The sequence below is a fragment of the Tamandua tetradactyla genome, chromosome 2 (genome assembly GCF_023851605.1).
Source record: "Tamandua tetradactyla isolate mTamTet1 chromosome 2, mTamTet1.pri, whole genome shotgun sequence".
NCBI classification, from domain to species: Eukaryota; Metazoa; Chordata; class Mammalia; order Pilosa; family Myrmecophagidae; genus Tamandua; species Tamandua tetradactyla.
Window position 1 is genome coordinate 33,867,725 of NC_135328.1, and position 18,987 is coordinate 33,886,711.

At 39.4% G+C, this 18,987-nt stretch overlaps 1 protein-coding gene across 3 annotated transcripts; it reads right to left on the minus strand.

The window, feature by feature from the left end:
* Window positions 1–431: 431 nt before the first annotated feature.
* Window positions 432–18,959, minus strand: PRPF4 (pre-mRNA splicing tri-snRNP complex factor PRPF4). 3 transcript variants are annotated; one of them, XM_077142768.1, is made up of 14 exons: window positions 18,794–18,959; window positions 17,878–18,061; window positions 15,512–15,698; window positions 11,890–11,977; window positions 11,392–11,471; window positions 11,125–11,218; window positions 10,511–10,605; window positions 9,399–9,457; window positions 8,804–8,927; window positions 7,326–7,415; window positions 5,293–5,415; window positions 5,073–5,180; window positions 4,866–4,984; window positions 432–4,365 (listed from the first exon to the last, which is right to left on the minus strand). In XM_077142768.1, exons 1-14 carry the CDS (start codon window positions 18,818–18,820, stop codon window positions 4,172–4,174), a joined length of 1,572 nt encoding a protein of 523 aa, XP_076998883.1. In that variant the 5' UTR covers window positions 18,821–18,959; the 3' UTR covers window positions 432–4,171. The 3 variants fall into 3 exon arrangements, with proteins under 3 accessions (XP_076998883.1, XP_076998890.1, XP_076998896.1); XM_077142775.1 differs by having other exon boundaries at window positions 17,878–18,058; window positions 18,794–18,958; XM_077142781.1 differs by lacking the exons at window positions 11,125–11,218; window positions 11,392–11,471; window positions 11,890–11,977; ... (1 more) ...; window positions 17,878–18,061; window positions 18,794–18,959 and having other exon boundaries at window positions 9,399–9,496.
* Window positions 18,960–18,987: the final 28 nt, after the last annotated feature.

Here is an 18,987-nt window from a genome sequence, read left to right on the forward strand (position 1 = left end):
GTCTGCTTCTGGGGACAGAGAGGGCCCTATTATGAGAGCTTCTGAAAGCGAAAGGGCTGGGAGAAGATGTGGAGGGACCTCTGGGTGTGAACCATGGGGTCGTGGAAGTGCCGAGAGCATCGATGACTACGGAGCTACACATCAAGTGTGCCAAAGGGCTGGAAACAATGGTATCTAGGAACCCGACCAGCCCAAATAGCCAATTGCATTTCTCACTGGAGCTGCCTTGAACTCAGATAACATTTTGAGTTGCTCTCCTTTATTATATGTTGCTAAAAAATTTGGAAAGCAAGCTTCAATTCTGTGGGCAAAGGTGTATTTTTCCTCTTCAGCTTTCTCTTTGGATGTCTTGCCACCAGCCCCAGTAAAAATGGTCTGCAAATTCATTAAATCATTCACTTATTCATTCAATAACCATTTATTGGACTGGCTCTAGGTACCAGAATTAGGAGAAGGAAAGGGTGAAGGACTATGTAGGTGTGGTGGGCGGACCTTACCAGTAGGGAGGACATGCCCAGTCAACTGCCCATTGTCCAAGACAATCTCTTGCCAGCATGTAATTCATGGAGTTTCTATGCATACAGGTGAAAGAAATCTGGGATTGAAGGGATAGGAACTTTTATTTTTGCTGGTAAGTGCAAAGACCCTAATAAAAAAAATGGGTGTAGGTAGTGTTGTCTCCCCTTCCCCGAGTCTCATGAGGTGCAGCAGAAACCCGTGGATAGAGGCAGAACCTTAGCCCCATCCCACGCCAGGGCTGGTGAGGGGAGTCTGGTTTTCAGTTTTCATCAGACTCTAGGAGTCTGATGAAAACTAGGTAGAATTTGGATGCTAGAGCTGCTGCTGGACTACAAGTTGCCAACTCTGCAGTGCCTAAAACCCTGAACTGCTGCTTCTCATTTTAAATTTGTCTGATGGCTCAGGGTCCTGAAACAATCCCAAAGTAGTTAAAACATTTACAATATAAAAAGACTTCTTGCTTTGCAGAATAAGCTTTCAGAGGCTAGACACTGAGTCAGTTTTTACTTGCTCTAAATAGCATTTTGTGAGCTTAATGGGACAAATGTCTATAAATACCCCTTACGGGTCTTAATGTACAAGATATTCTGAAATAGCCAAGACATATATCTCATGTTTACTAAAACCAAATGGTTTAAGCTCAATGTGAAGACAAAAGTGCTCCATTACAAAACTGGGAAGCCACCTACATATCCTGCCAGGGGACTAGAACCTACCTCACTATTTGTGCTACTAAAAATAACTGCACTAAAGCTGGGACTCAATTTCTCCCCACTGGCTTCATTTCTTTATACTTAACCTTGTCGCCGTTAAGTTAGGCAATGACCTTACCATGTTCTCTGAGCTAAAAAGGACAGACTAGAGCAGCTCAGAGCAGGGGACAGGCACAAGAGCTGGAGGAAGCTCAGAAAGCAACACTTGACCCTGTACTAGGAACTACTGTTATGTTTCATTTCTATTTTTGTAGGTGAAACAGAGGCTCAGCCCATTTAGCTGCCTTGTTAAGGATCACCCAGCTAGTACATGGTAGAGTCCTTTCAATCAAAATAGAACTTATACTCCTGGAGTGGCTGATACACCATTCCAAAAAGATAAGACATAGGTTTGAGTTTTTTTGGGGTAGGGAAGGGTATATTTAACATTAGAGTGTCATCTATTTTCACACTCAGTAGTTCTATTAGGGCAGTTCCATCCTCCTATGGACATCCGGAAACATGTGGGAGCTCACTGGGACTTCAATGAAGTATCTGGTATTTAATGCCCAAATGTCAGGGATGCCAGGACATGCTGCAATGTTTAAGGCTGTTCCACTCAGCAAAGTATCATCTATCTACAAAATGCAAACAGCTATCCTGTTGAGTAGCATCAAAGTCCTCCTCATAAGTTCATGAGGTAGAAGCAGGAAAACTACTGTAATCCCATTTGGCATGAAGTTAGAGATGAAGTGGCTCATCAAAAGGGAGTATAAGATGGAGCGGTGAAAAAGCTCAGGCTTTGTATTAGAAACAGGATATGCTGGTCAGCCTTACTTTGGGCCAGCATTGCCAAGGTTCTCAGTAATGCCCTGAACAATCTCTTCATAGGGCAAACCTCCGTCAGACTAGGGTCAAGGTCAGGCTCCACCACTTAGCAGCTGGGTAGCCTTGAGCAAATTACTTCTTTGAGCTTTAGTTTTATCTCTAAAAAGAGAGTAACATTTGGCTTTAAAGACTGAGAATTAAACAAGATGTCTGAGTGTACCTGATACAGTGTCTATGCAGAATTAAGTGTTAAGAGGTAACTATGTTATTTATCTCACCATTATTGTGAAACACCAAAGCTGGCTTTGTGCTTCTCAGCTAACCACTTTCTTACAAAGATGTTTATTTCCAGTGAAGAAACGTATTATTCCACAAGACAATTATACTGCCAAAAGCTTAGATAAAATGTTTTCACCCAATTGCTACCTCTAAATATCTTGGGACAACAACAGCAAAATTAACAAAGTGACCAGCCTAAGGACGCTAATAGTAAAACTATACTTGAAAAACTAAAAACCTTTGCTGGCACACTATATCTAAACTGCATGATAATATACCAGTGCTCATTATTTTACACATATTTCACAGGTAGTAATGAAAAAATAATTTCTCTTCATGGCAATTTCTGGAAGAAAGAGAACCCATTAATACTTAAACAATAATGAAGCGTCCAACAGAGGGTAGAGCTGAGAATTCAAAAGCATAAGGACTACAGCAGATGTGCAAGTGTTAGATTATTGTTGAAATCATATAAAACAATGTATCGCTACATATCACATTCATAGTTTGCAGAACATAGTTGGAACAAAGACACTCTCAGTCTCTCTGGAATAGCAAGTGTTTTAAATGCTCACAGGGAAGCCATTATGTGCATACACCCTTCTTGAATTCTCCTCTGTATACACTTATCTCTTTCAAATTCCTGTTATCTTGGAGTGAATTTACTTGTTTAATTTTAGAGTTCAGTGGTTGCAGATTTGTAGTAAAAAAGATGAAAATAACTGCTATATTACTTATGAAATTATAGGGTCTGAATATAACTCACTTGTAGTCTGGCCTATAAAAAAAGCAAATAGCCCTCTATTTTATTTTAAATTATTAACAAAGCATGCTTATTAAGTAGGAAGAACCTACAGTAAGCAATTTTTTAGATAATTTGTTATAACTCAAATAAAAAAACAAGACTTCTATGGACCAATGGCTGGGATTCAGAAAATGCTTACTTATACAAAATGATTCTTTGAAGGACAGTTTTTATAACTGTCCTCTGTGCCAAGTGTATAATAAAGAAAAAAAAATTATGTTTAGGAATATCCACTGGGGATTTTTTCCAGATACCTAAACATGACTGGACAGGTACATTCTTCTCATAGCTAACGGGAAGGAGGTTACACAATAGAGTGACATGTTCATTTTCTACAAATTTCTTTGAATCCTGTCACAAAGGCCTTGCTGGGGTAAGACGAGGGATATCAAACTTCAAAGCAAAATGGAAGACATTTTTTGACAAAACAAATGTTCATTCTGAGCTTCCTGATGAAGACAGCATTTCAAGTGAACTCAACAGGAAGAGAAATCATCTTCTTGACCATATAACCATCAACACAACTGTGGTCTACTGCTTCATTTCCCATTCTCCAAAAATAGAAAAGAGGTTCTCAGCTGTGTCCAGGCATTGTGGAGCCAGGGCATGGGGAGACGTGCCTCTTAATTTGAGGCTTCCAGACTGTAGTCCATCCACCTTGCTCTCTGGGTCACATCCAGTCCTGAAGCAGGTACCATGTCATTTGAAAGCCAAGTTTCAAGAAATAAAAATGGACGGAGTCAGTCAAAATCCTGAGTGCTGCGAGGGAGGGAGGTAATAGGTCATTCAAACAAAAGATTAATAGAGACAATGTCTATACCATTCATGGCAGGGCCTGAAGATGAAAATTAAATTTTCTACCATGAAAGGGGTTAACCATCACCCAGGAACTGGTCTGGTTGCCTGCCTGGAGAAATTCAATTCTACTGAGGGTCTATACATGGTAAGCAGCAAAACACATGATAGAACAGAATGCATCAATTCCTTTCTTTTGAGGAAAATGGCTCTTAAGGGAGAGCTTAATGTCAGTCTTTGTCCATGGTCCTGCCTATTCAGCCATCCAGAGCTTGAAGGTCCTGTCATATGAGCAAGTGGCTATAAGCTGCCCATTAGAAGAAATGTCTAGGCCCATCACTTTGCCCTCGTGGCCAGCCAGAGTCTTCAGTGGGGACCAGCCTGGGTGGGTCCAGATCTTGGCTGTATTATCATAGGCGCCAGTGAGCAAGAAATTCCCATGGATAGCTACAGGAGAAAAAGAGAGGGAGAGTTGCTTGAGGGAGTCAAATATTTAAAAATAACAGAGGCACAAAAATCTGCCAGAACATAGTATTTGGAGGTATTTCCACATTAGGAAAACCCAGCACTTAGATTCTGTATCACTACTGGGTCTCCAGGAAAAGGAGAGAGCCATAAGGCAGACTCAGGGGAACAAGCATTAAGGTCTTTTGGCTCTCTCTCCTTAAGAGACAACCTGTTCAGAAAGTGTTTGGAACTTCCAGGGGGGAAAAAACTGCAGCAAAGGATTCAAGGAAGTCTTCTTTACTTCCTAACAAAAAGAAGCATTCTTTTCTATGTCCAAATGCATAGTAGAGGGAAGGACATTATAATTTGTTGCTTTAACAAATTCCAAAGTCTGTCCTGTACAACTTCCAAATTAAGCTAAAGCCTGTCTTGCATGTTATGTAAAAGCAATCAATCTCTGTCTGTTTTGTCACTAGGCCTAAAGCAGGAGGAACGCTTACGCTCAAACTTGACACCAGTCACTAAGTTCTGATGGGCAGGGATGGTATAGACGCAACGCCGCTGCCGAAGGTCCCACACTTTGCATGTGTTGTCACCACTGCCGGTTGCAATATGGTAGCTGTGGATCAGATGTTGTATCCAAGTTAGAAACAGACTATTTTTCACCAAGAACCTTCTCCACCCCTCATTCTGTGAGCATATTCTACCCATTGGGGGAGAAATTTATTCCATAGATTTCCTTCAGGTGGCCTTCTAGGAACATGATACAACGTCCTGTGCGCAGGTCCCAAACGCGACCAAATGCATCCAGTCCCCTGAGAAGACAATTTATAAATCAACACTTTGAATCCAGTTCTCAATGGAAGCAGGTGTACTTCAGAGACGGGACTACTGCATTGCCCCCTGGCTGTGTGGAAGAGGCCTTACCCAGTGCCAGCCAAAGAGCCATCTTGATGGAAGGCAATGTCATACACACCCATGCTGTGGCCCTCCTGATGCAGGATCTCCTCTTGAGCCTCCAAATCCCACAAGCGCCATGAGCGGTCATAGCTAAACAACAAACAAACAATGAACCAGCAGAGATTTATTAAGTTCCAACAAAGTACAAGGGACATAGTTATAGCTAACATTATGCTTCTGAGACTATTCATGTAACCATATTAATAAGAAATTCCTTTCTGGCATACACAGTGACTCAAGAATTAAGCACATCTATTTTAGGCTGGAACTGAGAAACCACGGACTTCCCATAAACGTAATGCAGTGGCCGTTTTAAGAACAGAATTTGCCAAGAATGGCCCAGCAAAGACTCTGTTCCCTTTTCCCCTGCTCTATTATATTCCTCCACTCATTAAGCAGTTACACATTTATTAGGTGCTAAGCTGGATGTTGGGAATATAAAAATCAAATGCAGAAAAACTGTCAATGGAACAGAACAGAGTACAGAAACAGACAAACACACATATAAGGTCAGCAAGGGCACAAAAGCAATTCAGTGGAGAAAGTAAAGTCTCTTCAATAAATGGTGGTGAAACTAGCTATCCATACAGGAAAAAAAAGACCCCAAAAAGCAAAATAATAAACAGGAGGGAGAACACCTGGACTTGAAACAAAAGAAGATACACAAATGACCAACAGGCATATGACAACGCACTCAACATCATTAGTCATCAGAGTAATGAGAAGTAAACCTGTGAGATACAACTACACACTCACTAGACTGGCCAAAATGATGGAGACTGGCAAGTGCAAATGATGCCAAGGATATGCAGCAATAAAATTCTGGAATGTAAAATGTATAACCACCTTGGAAAACCATTTGTAAGTTTTAGAAAAGTTAAAATATACACCTACCCTATGACCTAGTAACTGCACTCCTAGTATTTACTCAAGAGATGTACATCTATGGCCCATGCATGCACTTCCCCCCAAAAAAAACCACTGTGAACAAAATACCCTATGATATACATATCATATATTTGCCTCTGTGTGTGTGTGTGTGTATGTACAGATATAGAAATACATATACACAGGGAGACATTAAAAAAAAGAAAAAGAAAAAAGACATGAACATCTCCAAAAGGCCTTGTACATGAATATTCATAACAGCTTTGTTTCCACTGGCCTAGAACTGGAAACAGCCCACATGTCTATCATAGGAAAATGGATAAATAAAATGTAATGCAGTTATACAATGAAACACAACTCAGCATTAAAAAGGAACTACTGATACATGTAGCATGAATGACTTTTAAAAATGTTATACCAAGTGAAAGGAGCCAGACACTAATGAGTTGACAGTGTAAGAATAAACAAAATGAATTTATGGTATACAGAAATCAGATCAATTATTGCTTTGGAAGGGGGAGCTGACTGGGAAGGGGCATGAAGAAACTTTCTGGCATTCTGGAAATGTTCTCTATTGCAGGGGTGTGGGGCAAAATCACACAGGTGTATGCATTTGTCAAAACTGACCAGACTATATACTTAAGATATATCCATTCTGCTGTTTCTAAGTTATTCTTCAGGGTCAGTGGTTATGTCCCTCTTCCACTTCTGATTTTATTTCTTTGCATCCCCTCTCTTTTTCTGGTAAGTTATTCTTGAATAAAAATGCTTTACAGATTCTGGCTTCACTGAACTTACAGAACCAGAAAGGGAGATAGATTTGTAGGCAGAGATTATAATAGTAAAAAAATACACCTCTAATATTTGTCAAGAATGATAGATAAGAGTTTTCTGACAACTAGGAACTTTGAAATTCCAGATTAAGTGCAATTTAAAAGCAAATACATTCAATTTCTAACTATGTCATATACCCTCTTCTGATTCTGATTCACTACAGTCCAAGAAAATCCTACTTGAAAACTTCTGCTCTAAAAATGTATCTGGCAGATAACTCTAAAGGGTTAACCAGATACCACAGGCCTGGCTGGATAGAACAATACCAAATAGCTTACCAGGTGGTGCCCAGGAAACGTCCCGATGGATGCCACATTACCCGGGCCACACGCACCGTATGGCCTTCAATATCTGCCACTGGCTCATCACTGAAAAGGAACCAAACTTAGGTAAGTAAATGATTGTAAAGTCACATGGGTTTTCATTTTGTTTATTAGCTGTCGAGCACAGATACACCTTTGTGTATGGTTTGAGAGGCTAAGTTTATACCTAAATCTGTAATTTCTTAAAACTTTAGTCACTTTCCAAGGTTTTAAAAGATTTGAGACTGTCTTTTTCCTTCAATTCACTGTATTAATAAATTGAATGCCATGCCATTTAGGATGAGAGAGAAATATTCTGTCACTTGGCAGCAAAGCAGAGCTGGGATTCAAAAAAGAAAACATACTCTAGCAAAGATGTGAGGATAGAGAAATCAGTGTGAGCATTAGTGGATTTAGATAAGTCTTTGCTAACTTTCAGCCTGTTAAAGGTCCAAATGGAAAAATGAACTCCTAAATAGAAAGAGGCATTAGTTTCCTTTTGGTGGCCATGAAATTTTGTTTCCCAGCAACCATAAAAAGATCTGAAGCTTCAATGACAGGAAATAAACACAAACCCTAAAGAGGGCAATTAAAAAGGGAACTTTGTCAATGTGTATACATAGAACTAATCAATGCCTGTGGGGAATAAATATTGCTAAGTATTACCGAAGCCAATTAAACTTGCTGTGCTCATAGGTAAAATCCTGTCTGACAAGGAGCAGAAACACTAATTAGCTCTTAAAAGAATCCTGGAGGGTAGGCAACAGTGGCTCAATGGCAGAGTTCTCGCCTGCAATGCTGGAGACCCGGGTTTGATTCCGGGTGCCTGCCCATGTTAAAAAAAAAAAAAAAAAAAAAGAATCCCAGAATAAAAGCCTTCAGATGTGTTCCAAGTTAAAAAAAACTAAGCAACTGAATTCAGATGTCTTTTAGCCAACAAAGTGTTTCCAAAATTTTCTGGAAAACATCAATCATAATGTCATAAAAAATCTACTGGTTGTGTTGGAAAATGTATTCTAGATGAAGGATAGAATACTGTTGGGTGGAGACATCTCTTCCTTGGCAATACTGCCAGACAGAACCTCTCCCCTGTGGCAGTTTGCTAAGAACCAACATGTTGCCAAGAACATCACCTTTAGCCAATCTACCAGTTAGTGCATTTCTCCAAAGTCAATCTCTTGCGTAGGAGGTAGGCTACATCTTCCCAGAATAAGTGGAGTCAGAACACAGTGACCACTGTGCTGAAAGCAAAAATTAAGGTCCAAAGTTAAGGCACAGCTCCTTTGGTGAGAAACGAGCTAAGAAAGAAATCCTCTAGACTACTTTCACACCCAGTTAACTGGAATTTTAGAGAATCTCTGAGTTTAAATGCCAAATTTTCAGTTTCCAGGAGCCAACCTAGCAATAATGCACTTTAGTGATGGCAGCATGGACAGCAGAACAGTAATCATTACCTGTCAAGGCTCCAAAGTTTCACAGAACCATCAGCAGCACAAGAGGCCAGGTTGACATCTTTTTGGTCCAAGGAGACAGTGGATTTGGGATGGAATACAATTGCTCCTACATTTGTATTATGGCCTAAAGGAGTATAAGATATGAAAGTTAAAGGGTTCTTGCCCCTTTATAACTCATGATGACTCTGATGAATGCTATCAGGAAGTATAAAGTAGGGATCTGTGGACATAGAGTATCAAGTGACTATATGACTATTAAATTTTTTTTTCACTAAACGTTTAAATGTAAACTAGTATTATATTATACTTTTAAAAAAAAGTATGTTTTTAGTTTAGAGACTGTAAAATGCCACACTTTGGCTGGACACAGGAGAAAAGTGGCATAGGTATGACATCATAAACTCCCAGCCTTGTGGTCAGACAAAACCAAATCAACTCAAATTAAATCAATAATTAATCTTATACCAAGTCTGAATGTGTAAGGGAAAGAGCATGTGGAAAACTCTGTAGAGGGTACAGTGTCAGGCAGAGTTTCACTGGTGAACAGAGTTCACATTTGGAAAAAGATTGAGATTTAAAAAATATTCTAACTTACCACGTAGAGTGTGAAGGAGGTTGCAGTCAGGAACAGACCAGAGCTTGCAAAGCCCACTCCTATCAAATACAAAGGAAAGCATCTCAGCCAGGGTTGGTCTGGGAAGGAAAAGGTACCTTGGTAACATTACCAAAGGACAATCTCTTCTTACTCCTAATAAACTTCACAGTAGAAAACAGAAAAATAAAAATAAAAGTTCTATCTATGATTCGAAGAGTTGTAAAGAAAGAGCTATATCCAAGCTTCATGCAACCAGAGGCCTCTAATAGACTATAATTAACAGTGCATACGTTGCTAGTCCCTTTAAATTTTGGACCAATTTGTAAAGGAAGGTAGGCCAAATTAAACTAAGCAAATGTACTAATAATGACATCACTACCTTAGAAATATGAAAAGCATTGTTGTTACAAAGTGCCTAAGTTTTTTTTTTGTAACTTCGTTAGAAATTTTCCAACAAATTACTTTGATATCCATGAACTCGTATGACCTTTATAATAGGCCTGTGAGGTAGATAAGGCAGGAATTTCAATTTCTACTTTATGGGTAAGGTAGCTGAGGCTTGGAGAACTGGAGTGATGTGTATTGCTCCTTGACTTTTTCTAGAAACACGGTCCCAATTTCTGCCGACTGAAGTGGTTCCTACGCATACAACTGCAACTTTCCTGGCTCACTAGATGGCTACTTCTCACAAAAACAAAACAAAATAAATCAACAAAGCAATTACAACCCAGGAGTGTTCTGCCTATGTGGCAGAAAACAAAACAAAGATCAAAGTAATAATTAACGTTTACTGAGTCCTTACCACAAATAAGGATCTATAAAGCAACAGGCTTTACCAACATTATCGCACTCTGTTTTACAGATGAGGAAACTGAAGGTTAGGGAAGTTAAGTATCTTGTCTAAGTAACATAACTAAAAAAGGAAAAACAACATATGGATACCAGTAGTTGGTCTATAAGCTCATTAAATAACCTGTTCAAAATGCCAGTGTCAACAACACAACAGACCACTACATGTCATGAAGCAGAAATACCTATCTAAGACCAACGCTAATTTTTTTTCAGCATCTTCTCTGATCTAAGGAAAAATGTCACTGTAAAACGGAACTTACCAACAAGCTGTGGCCAGCATTTTGGAATCAGGACTAAAGTGACAGTAAGAGATAGGCCGGTCATCCCCAATCTGACTGCAGAAATTATTCAAAGACTAAAAAAAAAATAAATAAATAAATCAACAGATGGTGTGTTCATTAATAGGTTAATTGTAAGAGTTCCTTGGCTTTTTCAGTCTTGAAAAAACCACCACTTTGATTTTAAGTCATTCCAAGATTCTTTTACACTTTTTAAAATATATTTTTAGGGAACAATTATATTAATACTCTGATGAATGAATGAATGGCATCAAGGCACCTCTAGAACTTTATATCATGCTGTTTTTCAGTCTTCATATCCTAGTTTCCTACCTGTGTTAGCTAAAACTGTGGAGTGATAGGAAGCACAACTTTAACATTAAGATGGACCGAGTTAAAAACCACAAGCCTCTGATGAGCAGAAAGTCAGTAGTAGGGTCTTGTCCCGTAACTGATGGCTTCCCCAAGCAGCAACAGCTCAAGGAGGGGGGGGATAATTATAGCTGTCTTTATCTTCCTCCAGGTGAGCCAAAATAAAAAATCTAACAATTTTTTAAAACCTTTATGACACTGGACAACTGCTGACAGCATCTTACTCGGAGAGATTTGTGCAGCTCTTGCATCTGTGAGGTCCTAGTTGTCTCAGGAATTTCTTTATGAAGACGAGCCTCCTCCAAACGTTTCATGGCCCTGTGACACAGAAATAACATCATGACCATGAGCAAGCAGGTTGTACACACCACACACGCATCTCTACCATTTGATTTCATTTAACAACTGTAGTCATTAGAAGTAGATCCTTAGTCCCTGAGAGGAAACAAGGAAAAATAAACTACATTCCTTCTTCTAGAGGCTCTCCTTACCTGGGCAGTGAATAATTGGCAATCCATAATCTAGCAACCTTCAGGCTATTTGGTCCTTCATGGTACCAGGTTTGCTGATACTGGAAGGCAAATTAAGAACACAAATTATAAGTCAGAAGTATTCCTATTTCTCCCATAGCTGTCACCGCTCTATTTTAACTACACAGAAAGAAGGTGAATTAGGTGATGCAGACAGCTGTGCTTTCTATTGTATCTCTTTCTATACAGTCTTACTGGATGGCTTCTGTTCCTTGTTAAAAGTCACATCAGGAAGGTTATGGTTCTCTCCTGAGTGGAAAACTCCCTTATCTCCAATCATCCCTATTGAGGAACTGTAAACTATTGCCAGCAACTATTAACAGCAGTTTTTGGAGACATTCCCCCTGCCCCCCGCCACTCCCTCCAACCTAGCAACACAGACTACTGAAGACAGAAAATGAGCAAATTATCCTCTCATTTCCTTCGTGTCTCCACTGTGAAGCCACAGGTAAATTTTACCTCTTCTTTGGACTTCTTAGATTTTTCATCATCTTTCTTGGTCTTTTTTAAGGCATCAGTACCGACCACTGAGAGGATATTTCTTAACCTGTAACAAAAAAAAGATCAGAATTTAAAGTTGGATAAAACTATGAAAAGGTACATTTGACAAGAGAGTAAACACTACTATTCTCTCACCATTCAATCTTCTAGCAACCTTCATTAAGAGTAAAGTTGTCATGCCTATACATCTAGTGTGGTTTCTTTCACTCAGTTCTTCATAGGTGAATATTCCCTAAATTCAATATAAGCAATTACTCTCTTCAATTTAGAGTCAACTAGGCCCTTCCCCAATACCACCTGGTCCGTGAAGACAACCAACCTTCACTTGATGCCATGATGTGCTAGATACTGACTTAGGTACTAAGTAAACGACAAGGGTAAAAAAATAGTCCTCAATTTCAGGTAGCCCACTGTCCTGTGGGGGAAGAGAGAAAGTAAACAGGGAGGTGTAATACATGATAATGTATGTAATACTATAATGGTGATAAGTGCAGAGTGTTAAGGGAGAATACAGAAGGGGCACCCGACCTAGCCTGAGAGGGAAGATCAGGAAAGGCTTCATAGAGGAGGTGTTAATTTAAATGAGTCCTTAATTAGTCAAGTGCTCACAAATGGGAAAGGACAGTCTAGGCAGAGGACTAAATAAATGTGAAGGGCTGGAGATAAGAAAACATGCTGAGCTTAGAATCACAAATAGTTTAGTATGGCTGGAGCATGGAATTCAGGAAGAGGACTGGGTGGGATAAGGCTCAAAATGTAACTAGGGGCCAAGTCACAAAGGGCTTTTACGCCATGCTAAGGAGCATTCAAGGAAGGCCGAAGTATGGAGAATAGATCGAAGAAGGAAAAATGAAGGCAGGGAAATCAGACAGAATACCTCTGTAGGAATTCTCTGAGCCAAAATGGTGGACCTTAATTAAGATAGTGGTGGTGAGGATCAAGGAATTCATCCAAAGGACACAACAATGAATAGGACAGACTGTACTGGTAGAGAAGGCAAACAAAAAACAAAAAGCACAGCCTTTTAAAATACCATTAAGAAAACAAGAGAGATTTCCGGGTTGGCAATACTCTAAACATATTGCTACAAATCTATTTAGGGAGGGTAACCTATCCTTGAGGACTACAGAAACTTCACATTTGGAACTCTCCCCAAGCCTAGGTATCTTTTCCTTTGGATAGGGTGAATTTGTGTTCCTTTGCTCTAATAAAACTATAACGAGGAAAATGAAGCCCAGTAGTTTGCCAGGTCTCACAACTAATAAACCACAGAGCTGAGAACTGAAGTTAAACAGCTTAACCCCCAAATCCCTGTTATTATCTGTGGGGGTACAAATTTATCTGATTTGATTTGTCAGGGAGCCAGAACTACAGGCATAAGGTGACAGAGTAATCAACCAATCTTTTAAGACAGTAATAATTTCTTCCTCCTGTTGGCTGGCTAAATGACTTGTATTTGGAAGAGATGCTCAGGATGTATCAATGGCCAAAGTGAAAGAACCCAGGGCACTCCGAAGTGAGCTCCACAGAAATGAATGATGGTCAAAATCATAAAGACAAGAAACATGATAGCAAAGAAAATACAGATAAAACAACAGAAAAGGTAAAGAAGTTTATGTGAAATGGAACATTCCAGACAAAGAACAAAAAAGAGCAGAAAGAAGACAAGAGTAACGGCAAAGAAATACAGAATCTGTACAGGACATCGACAGTTGAACAATTAATGAAAGTCATCAATTCAGAGGGCATTAAAAATTAGCCACTGCACAAAACTCCTGAAATCCATGATTCTTATAGCTCACAGATGAAAGAAAATAGATAAACCTATTTCCAAATTTGAAAAAGCTCTAGAACTTTACAAGTTGAAATTTGAAAAAAAAAGCTTCTAAATTATCAATAAAAATCAACTTTCTAGAATGCATGCTAAGAAAAATAATGATATTTATTTTTTCTCTCTATAGAAGGATTACAAAATTTTAATTAAGTAAAAAGGCAGTTAAAACTCTAGGAAAATATTATAAAGGTATGTTACACAACTCATTACTGTTTTGTCATTTTTCTCCAGGATTTTGTTTGTGGTATTTTTCAGCTTTTGAAAATTTGTAATTTATTATGATTTAGTACTTCATCATGAATAAATATTCAATATGTACTCAAAAAAAAAAAAAAGAGACAAGAACAGAATGTGCTATTACAGAAATAATGGAGAGGTTTCCATTGAGGAAGTGGCATTTGTACTGAAAACAAAAGAATGAAGAGGCTCCAAAAGGCAAGAGAGAAAAATGAAAAGGGAAGAATTAAGAGAAAAGACAGAAAAGAAGTCTAGTATTCCAGGAAGACCACTGTGGGTGGGAGTTCACTGAACTGGAGGAGTTACACAAGGTGAAGGTCAAAGGCCTCACAGACCATGGTAGGAGTTTCTATACTAAGTGCAATGAGAAAACACTGGGGGATTTTAACCAAGTAACGTGACAAGTTTGAGGCTATTACAACAGTCCTGGTGTGACAGCAATGAGGTGAAGAGAAGAGGACACATTGGAGGTGTATGTCAGAGGAAAGCAGGCTAGATGGATTAGAAAGGAAGTGAAGAAGCATTTCAGCTGAGCACTGTGTGAATGGCAGAGCCATTTCCTAGAGGACTTAAGAGAAGAGGGGGGAATAGATACATTCAATCTAGACACACTGAGTTCAAGGTGTCTGTGGGATATCTAGGTTATAGAGATTGGGAGTCATCAGAATATCTATGGTAAGTGATGTCTTGGGCGTGGAGCTGATCATCCAGGGTGAGAATAAGATAAAGGATTCCATTCCATAAAGGTGAGGCAGGGGAAGCAGGCTTAGAAGGCAACTGAGAAGAAATATCCAGGGAGACAGGAGGAAAATCAGGAATATATAACCTTATGAAAGCCAAAGAAAGACAGTATTTCAGCGAGGACTGGCTGGCAGTGTACTAGGGCTATACTTAGTAAAGGTGGGCTCGTGTCATTTACATTTACTGTCTTTAGTTTCTTACCCCTCATTTACTCTGCAACCTGCTGCAAACTGACTGACCCCTATCACATTTAGACTGCTCTTTATCAAGGATAGATAGGGGTCAGTCAGTTTGCAGCAGGTTGCAGAGTAAATGAGGGGTAAGAAACTAAAGACAGTAAATGTAAATAACTCTTCCAAGAACTTGATGATGAAGAGGAGAGATGGCACAGTAGAAAGAGAAGGATTTGGAGATAGGGGATCCTCATAACAGTGTAAGACTAGCCTGACAGTAAGAGACATCATAACCTTAACATCACCTTAAGAGAGTGTCTTCTTCAATAATATCTGGAAAACATTCATCATTATGTTTTATGTTGTTAGCAAGTAGCACCCTCTTCACAGTTTATCAAGAAAAATCAGTAGTGGAGTAAGAATTGACCTAAAACTCAGATTATCAGCTAAACTACATAAATACAACTTAATAAAATATGATGTTAATGCTATCTGAGACATTTTATTAAAAATTAGCTACAAAGACCAACCAAAATTTGGAACTAGAACCCTGTGATTAAAGAAAAAAAATTGATTAAGTATTTAGGAAAGGCACCTTTCTCTTCTTTCAGCAGGGCCTTCTCCAAAAAGTGTGATGGGTTCCCCCAAGGCTCTAAGACAAGCCTTGACTTCTGAGTCATCTGTAGAAACATTGATTTGCCGGGCTCGCTTCCTTCTCTCAAACTCAGCCAGTACTTCTGCCTGTCGCTCACTGATGTGCTCTTCAATTTCAAATACTTCTCCTATAAAAAGAACGCGTAACATCAGCATAATGGCCAGATCTTTTTTCAAAGAGAGGGAAAGAAATGATTTCTAATAACTGGAGTCCCTATATGCCCCTAGGGGAAGGTAATAATCGAATCTATTTTGTACTTTATAGACATAGTTTATTCCTTTTCAATTTATTAAATTATGCCCAGCACATAAACATAATGAGACGGTTTTAAAAGGCAGGAAAATGGTTCAAGCCACCCCTTATTTCATCTGGCAACCTCAATCTCATACCTAACATAAACACTTACCTTGGATGAGATCAGAAAGTGAGAGTATAGACACTTCTAGCAAGTGAGTTAATTAACTAGGCTTTCTATCCAGAAGACAAAAATAGAAATGCTATTAACAATCACCAAAGCTATTATCTAAAACAGCACCAGTATAAACACACTTACAAATGTTACTAGTCAAGTGAAAACGATATTTTTGTGACTTTAAGGCTTTTTGGATAACTGAGCAACTAGTTTTAAAAACCACACCAAATATGAGCATTTGGATACAAAAATGAGAGGTACAATGATGAGGCAGTTAAGTTTAAAAACAGTAGTAAAGGTTAAAGTTGCTACACTAAAGGGCATGTGTGTAAAAAAACATGTCTGGGAGGATCAACGAAGTTCTTTCACATGTACCCTAGAACAGTCAATGTTTAATCCTAATCCCATTCTGTAAAGGCAGTCGTTTCTTCTAATCCCTATTCAGTACTGTATGTTTGAAACTTAAATTAGATTTTTCCCATGGAGTTGTGACTCGATCAAGAGTGGTTGTTAAACTAGATTAGGTGGAGATGTGTCACCACCATTCCATGTGGGTCTTGATTAGTTTATTAGAATCCTATAAAAGAGGAAACATTTTGGAGAAAAGGGGAGATTCAGAGCGAGCACAGAACAACGCCCGAGTCACGAGGAAGCCACAACAGAGAATGCCACAGAACCACAAAGCAGAGAGCCCTCCAGCCAGTGACTTTTGGAGATGAAGGAAAACACCTCTGGGGAGTTGGAGAGGCGACTAGCAGATGCTGCCGTGTTTGCCAGGTGCCCTCCCAGCTGAGAGAGGAACCCTGACCGTGTTCGCCATGCGCCTTTTCACATGAGAGAGAAACCCTGAACTTCATCGGCCTTCTTGAATCAAGGTATCTTTCCCTGGATGCCTTTGACTGGACATTTCTAGGGACTTGCTTTAATTGGGACATTTTCTCGACCTTAGAACTATAAACTAGCAACTTATTAAATTTTCCTTTTAAAAAGCCATACTGTTTCTGGTATACTGCATTCTCGCAGCTAGCAAACTAGAACACCTTCTGTACTGTTTGAATTTCTTATGACTAATGTATAGTTTTATATTAAAAATATAGTGGATTTCTACTTACCTACATGGATAGACATGTAGACTGAAAAGCACAGGTTACAAAACATTTTGCATATCATGGTTTCATTATGAAAAATAAATATGTTTTTATAACTACTAAAATTCTCAGAAACCAATTAATAAAGATTATAAAATTTTCTACACTAATTTTTTTTTTTTTAACATGGGCAGGCACTGGGAATCGAACCCGGGTCCTCTGGCATGGCAGGCAAGCATTCTTGCCTGCTGGGCCACCGTGGCCCACCCTATACTAATTTTTTTAAAAGAAAAAAATAACTTTTATAATTAAGATATTTCATGAATACACAAATCTGTGATGATATTGCGAGCCACTGAGATTGTATACCATGTATGGACTGTATGTGTATGAAGATTTCTCAATAAAAATATTTAAAAAAAAGAAGATATTTCATTTTGGATGAAAATTTAAAAAGGGGGAACATATGAGCCACAGTTGCTCTAAATTGATACCTGAACTATGCTAAATCTCCAGAAAGCAAAGGGAATCAATTTGAATCCAAATACACAATGAATAAATTCATGATAGAACTACTAATAATTCATGGAAGAAAAATGGCATGAAAGGCTGTAAGAAAAATGCCCCCTGGATGATGGTAAAAGGGGCAGGCAAAGTATGGCCCTAGACATGCAAGTTTAAGAGCTGAAATTTTTTGATACTGTAAAACTAGTGATCTAGGTCTAGAAGGTAAAATTTGTAGGTCTAAGCTATTTCAGAAAAGGTGAGCATCAAAGATAAAGATGAACTCACAGTTTGCATCTTACCAGAGGTTATGTTAATATTTCCTGCTTCTATTCCTGCTTTAAGTCCTTCTTTTCCCAAAATTCCAGACTCTCCTTTGGCCAGACGCTCTCTCTCCTTCTCTTCCAAACTTCCATAATAGATGTGAGGTTTCTTTACAACAGGGGCAACTAAGTCATCAGATGCCTTTGATGTTTTGGTTGCCTGCTAAATCAAAGAACTGGATTAATTTAAGGCTTAATATTAGCAACCTATTAGGATTCCCAGGATCTTATTCTGAACGTCAGTCTTATTTCCTCTCCAAATAAAGGGACAAGTTGGACACCAATTAAGATATTCCTCCCCAATTTGGGGGCATATTTCGGTCCCTCAAACACTGAAGTTTTGCAGACAGGAAGAGGTGGATAAAGTTAGTGAATTCCTCTTGGAGATTTTTCTATTAGCAGTTTGCAGTGGAACCTGTTCTTTCGGCTGCAAGTGCAATCTCTTCTTAGGTTTTAGAATCCGTCCTTGATTATTGCTCATCACGGGGAAATGGCAAGAATACTGAAATCCCAACCATGGCATAAGGGACACAAAGTTACAATGTTCCTGGTGTTTATACCTCAAACGTTTTCGGACATGAGGCAATAGATTTGGAGTCAGAAAGCCTCATTTCAAGTAACAGGTCTACACAGACGTAAATCTTCCTGTTTCAGGTCTCTGTTTTTGGACCAGTGTTGGAAGAAGTGTTTACCGTTCGGGGATGTACAGAGAGAGGTGCAAAAGAGCTAAGGCATAAAGAGTACGTGCTTAGGGACCAGTCAAACTCTGCGATGCTCCCGCAGCCTGCCTTCCTCAACCCTCTACCACCGTGGCCCGTTCCCTAACGGTCCATCCCGCAGAGACCACACCCCTCTCACGCTTCCTCCCGGGGAGCTGAGATCCCAAGTTCTGTACCGTGGAGGAGGCTCGAGAGGAAGCCATGCTGGATTCGGAAGCCGCGAAGTTCCAGCGAAAACCAAGATCGGCGTTTCAGCCAGTCCACCGCGCGCATAGCAAAGCGGAACTGCGTCCCGGGCAGGAACTGAGCGCACGACCGACGCTGCGCCCCGGATCGGCGCGCGGCATGATGGGAGTCGTAGTAGGACAGA

Bases quoted from the DNA above. Each gene is read 5' to 3' on its own strand.
- PRPF4 (XM_077142768.1), bottom strand. From the start codon at position 18,820: ATGGCTTCCTCTCGAGCCTCCTCCACG. The intron at 15,699-17,877 runs GTAAGATGCAAA...TTCTTTTTATAG, and splicing joins AAATATTAACATAACCTCTG to GAGAAGTATTTGAAATTGAA. The intron at 8,928-9,398 runs GTAAGTTAGAAT...ATACTCCTTTAG, and splicing joins CCTCCTTCACACTCTACGTG to GCCATAATACAAATGTAGGA.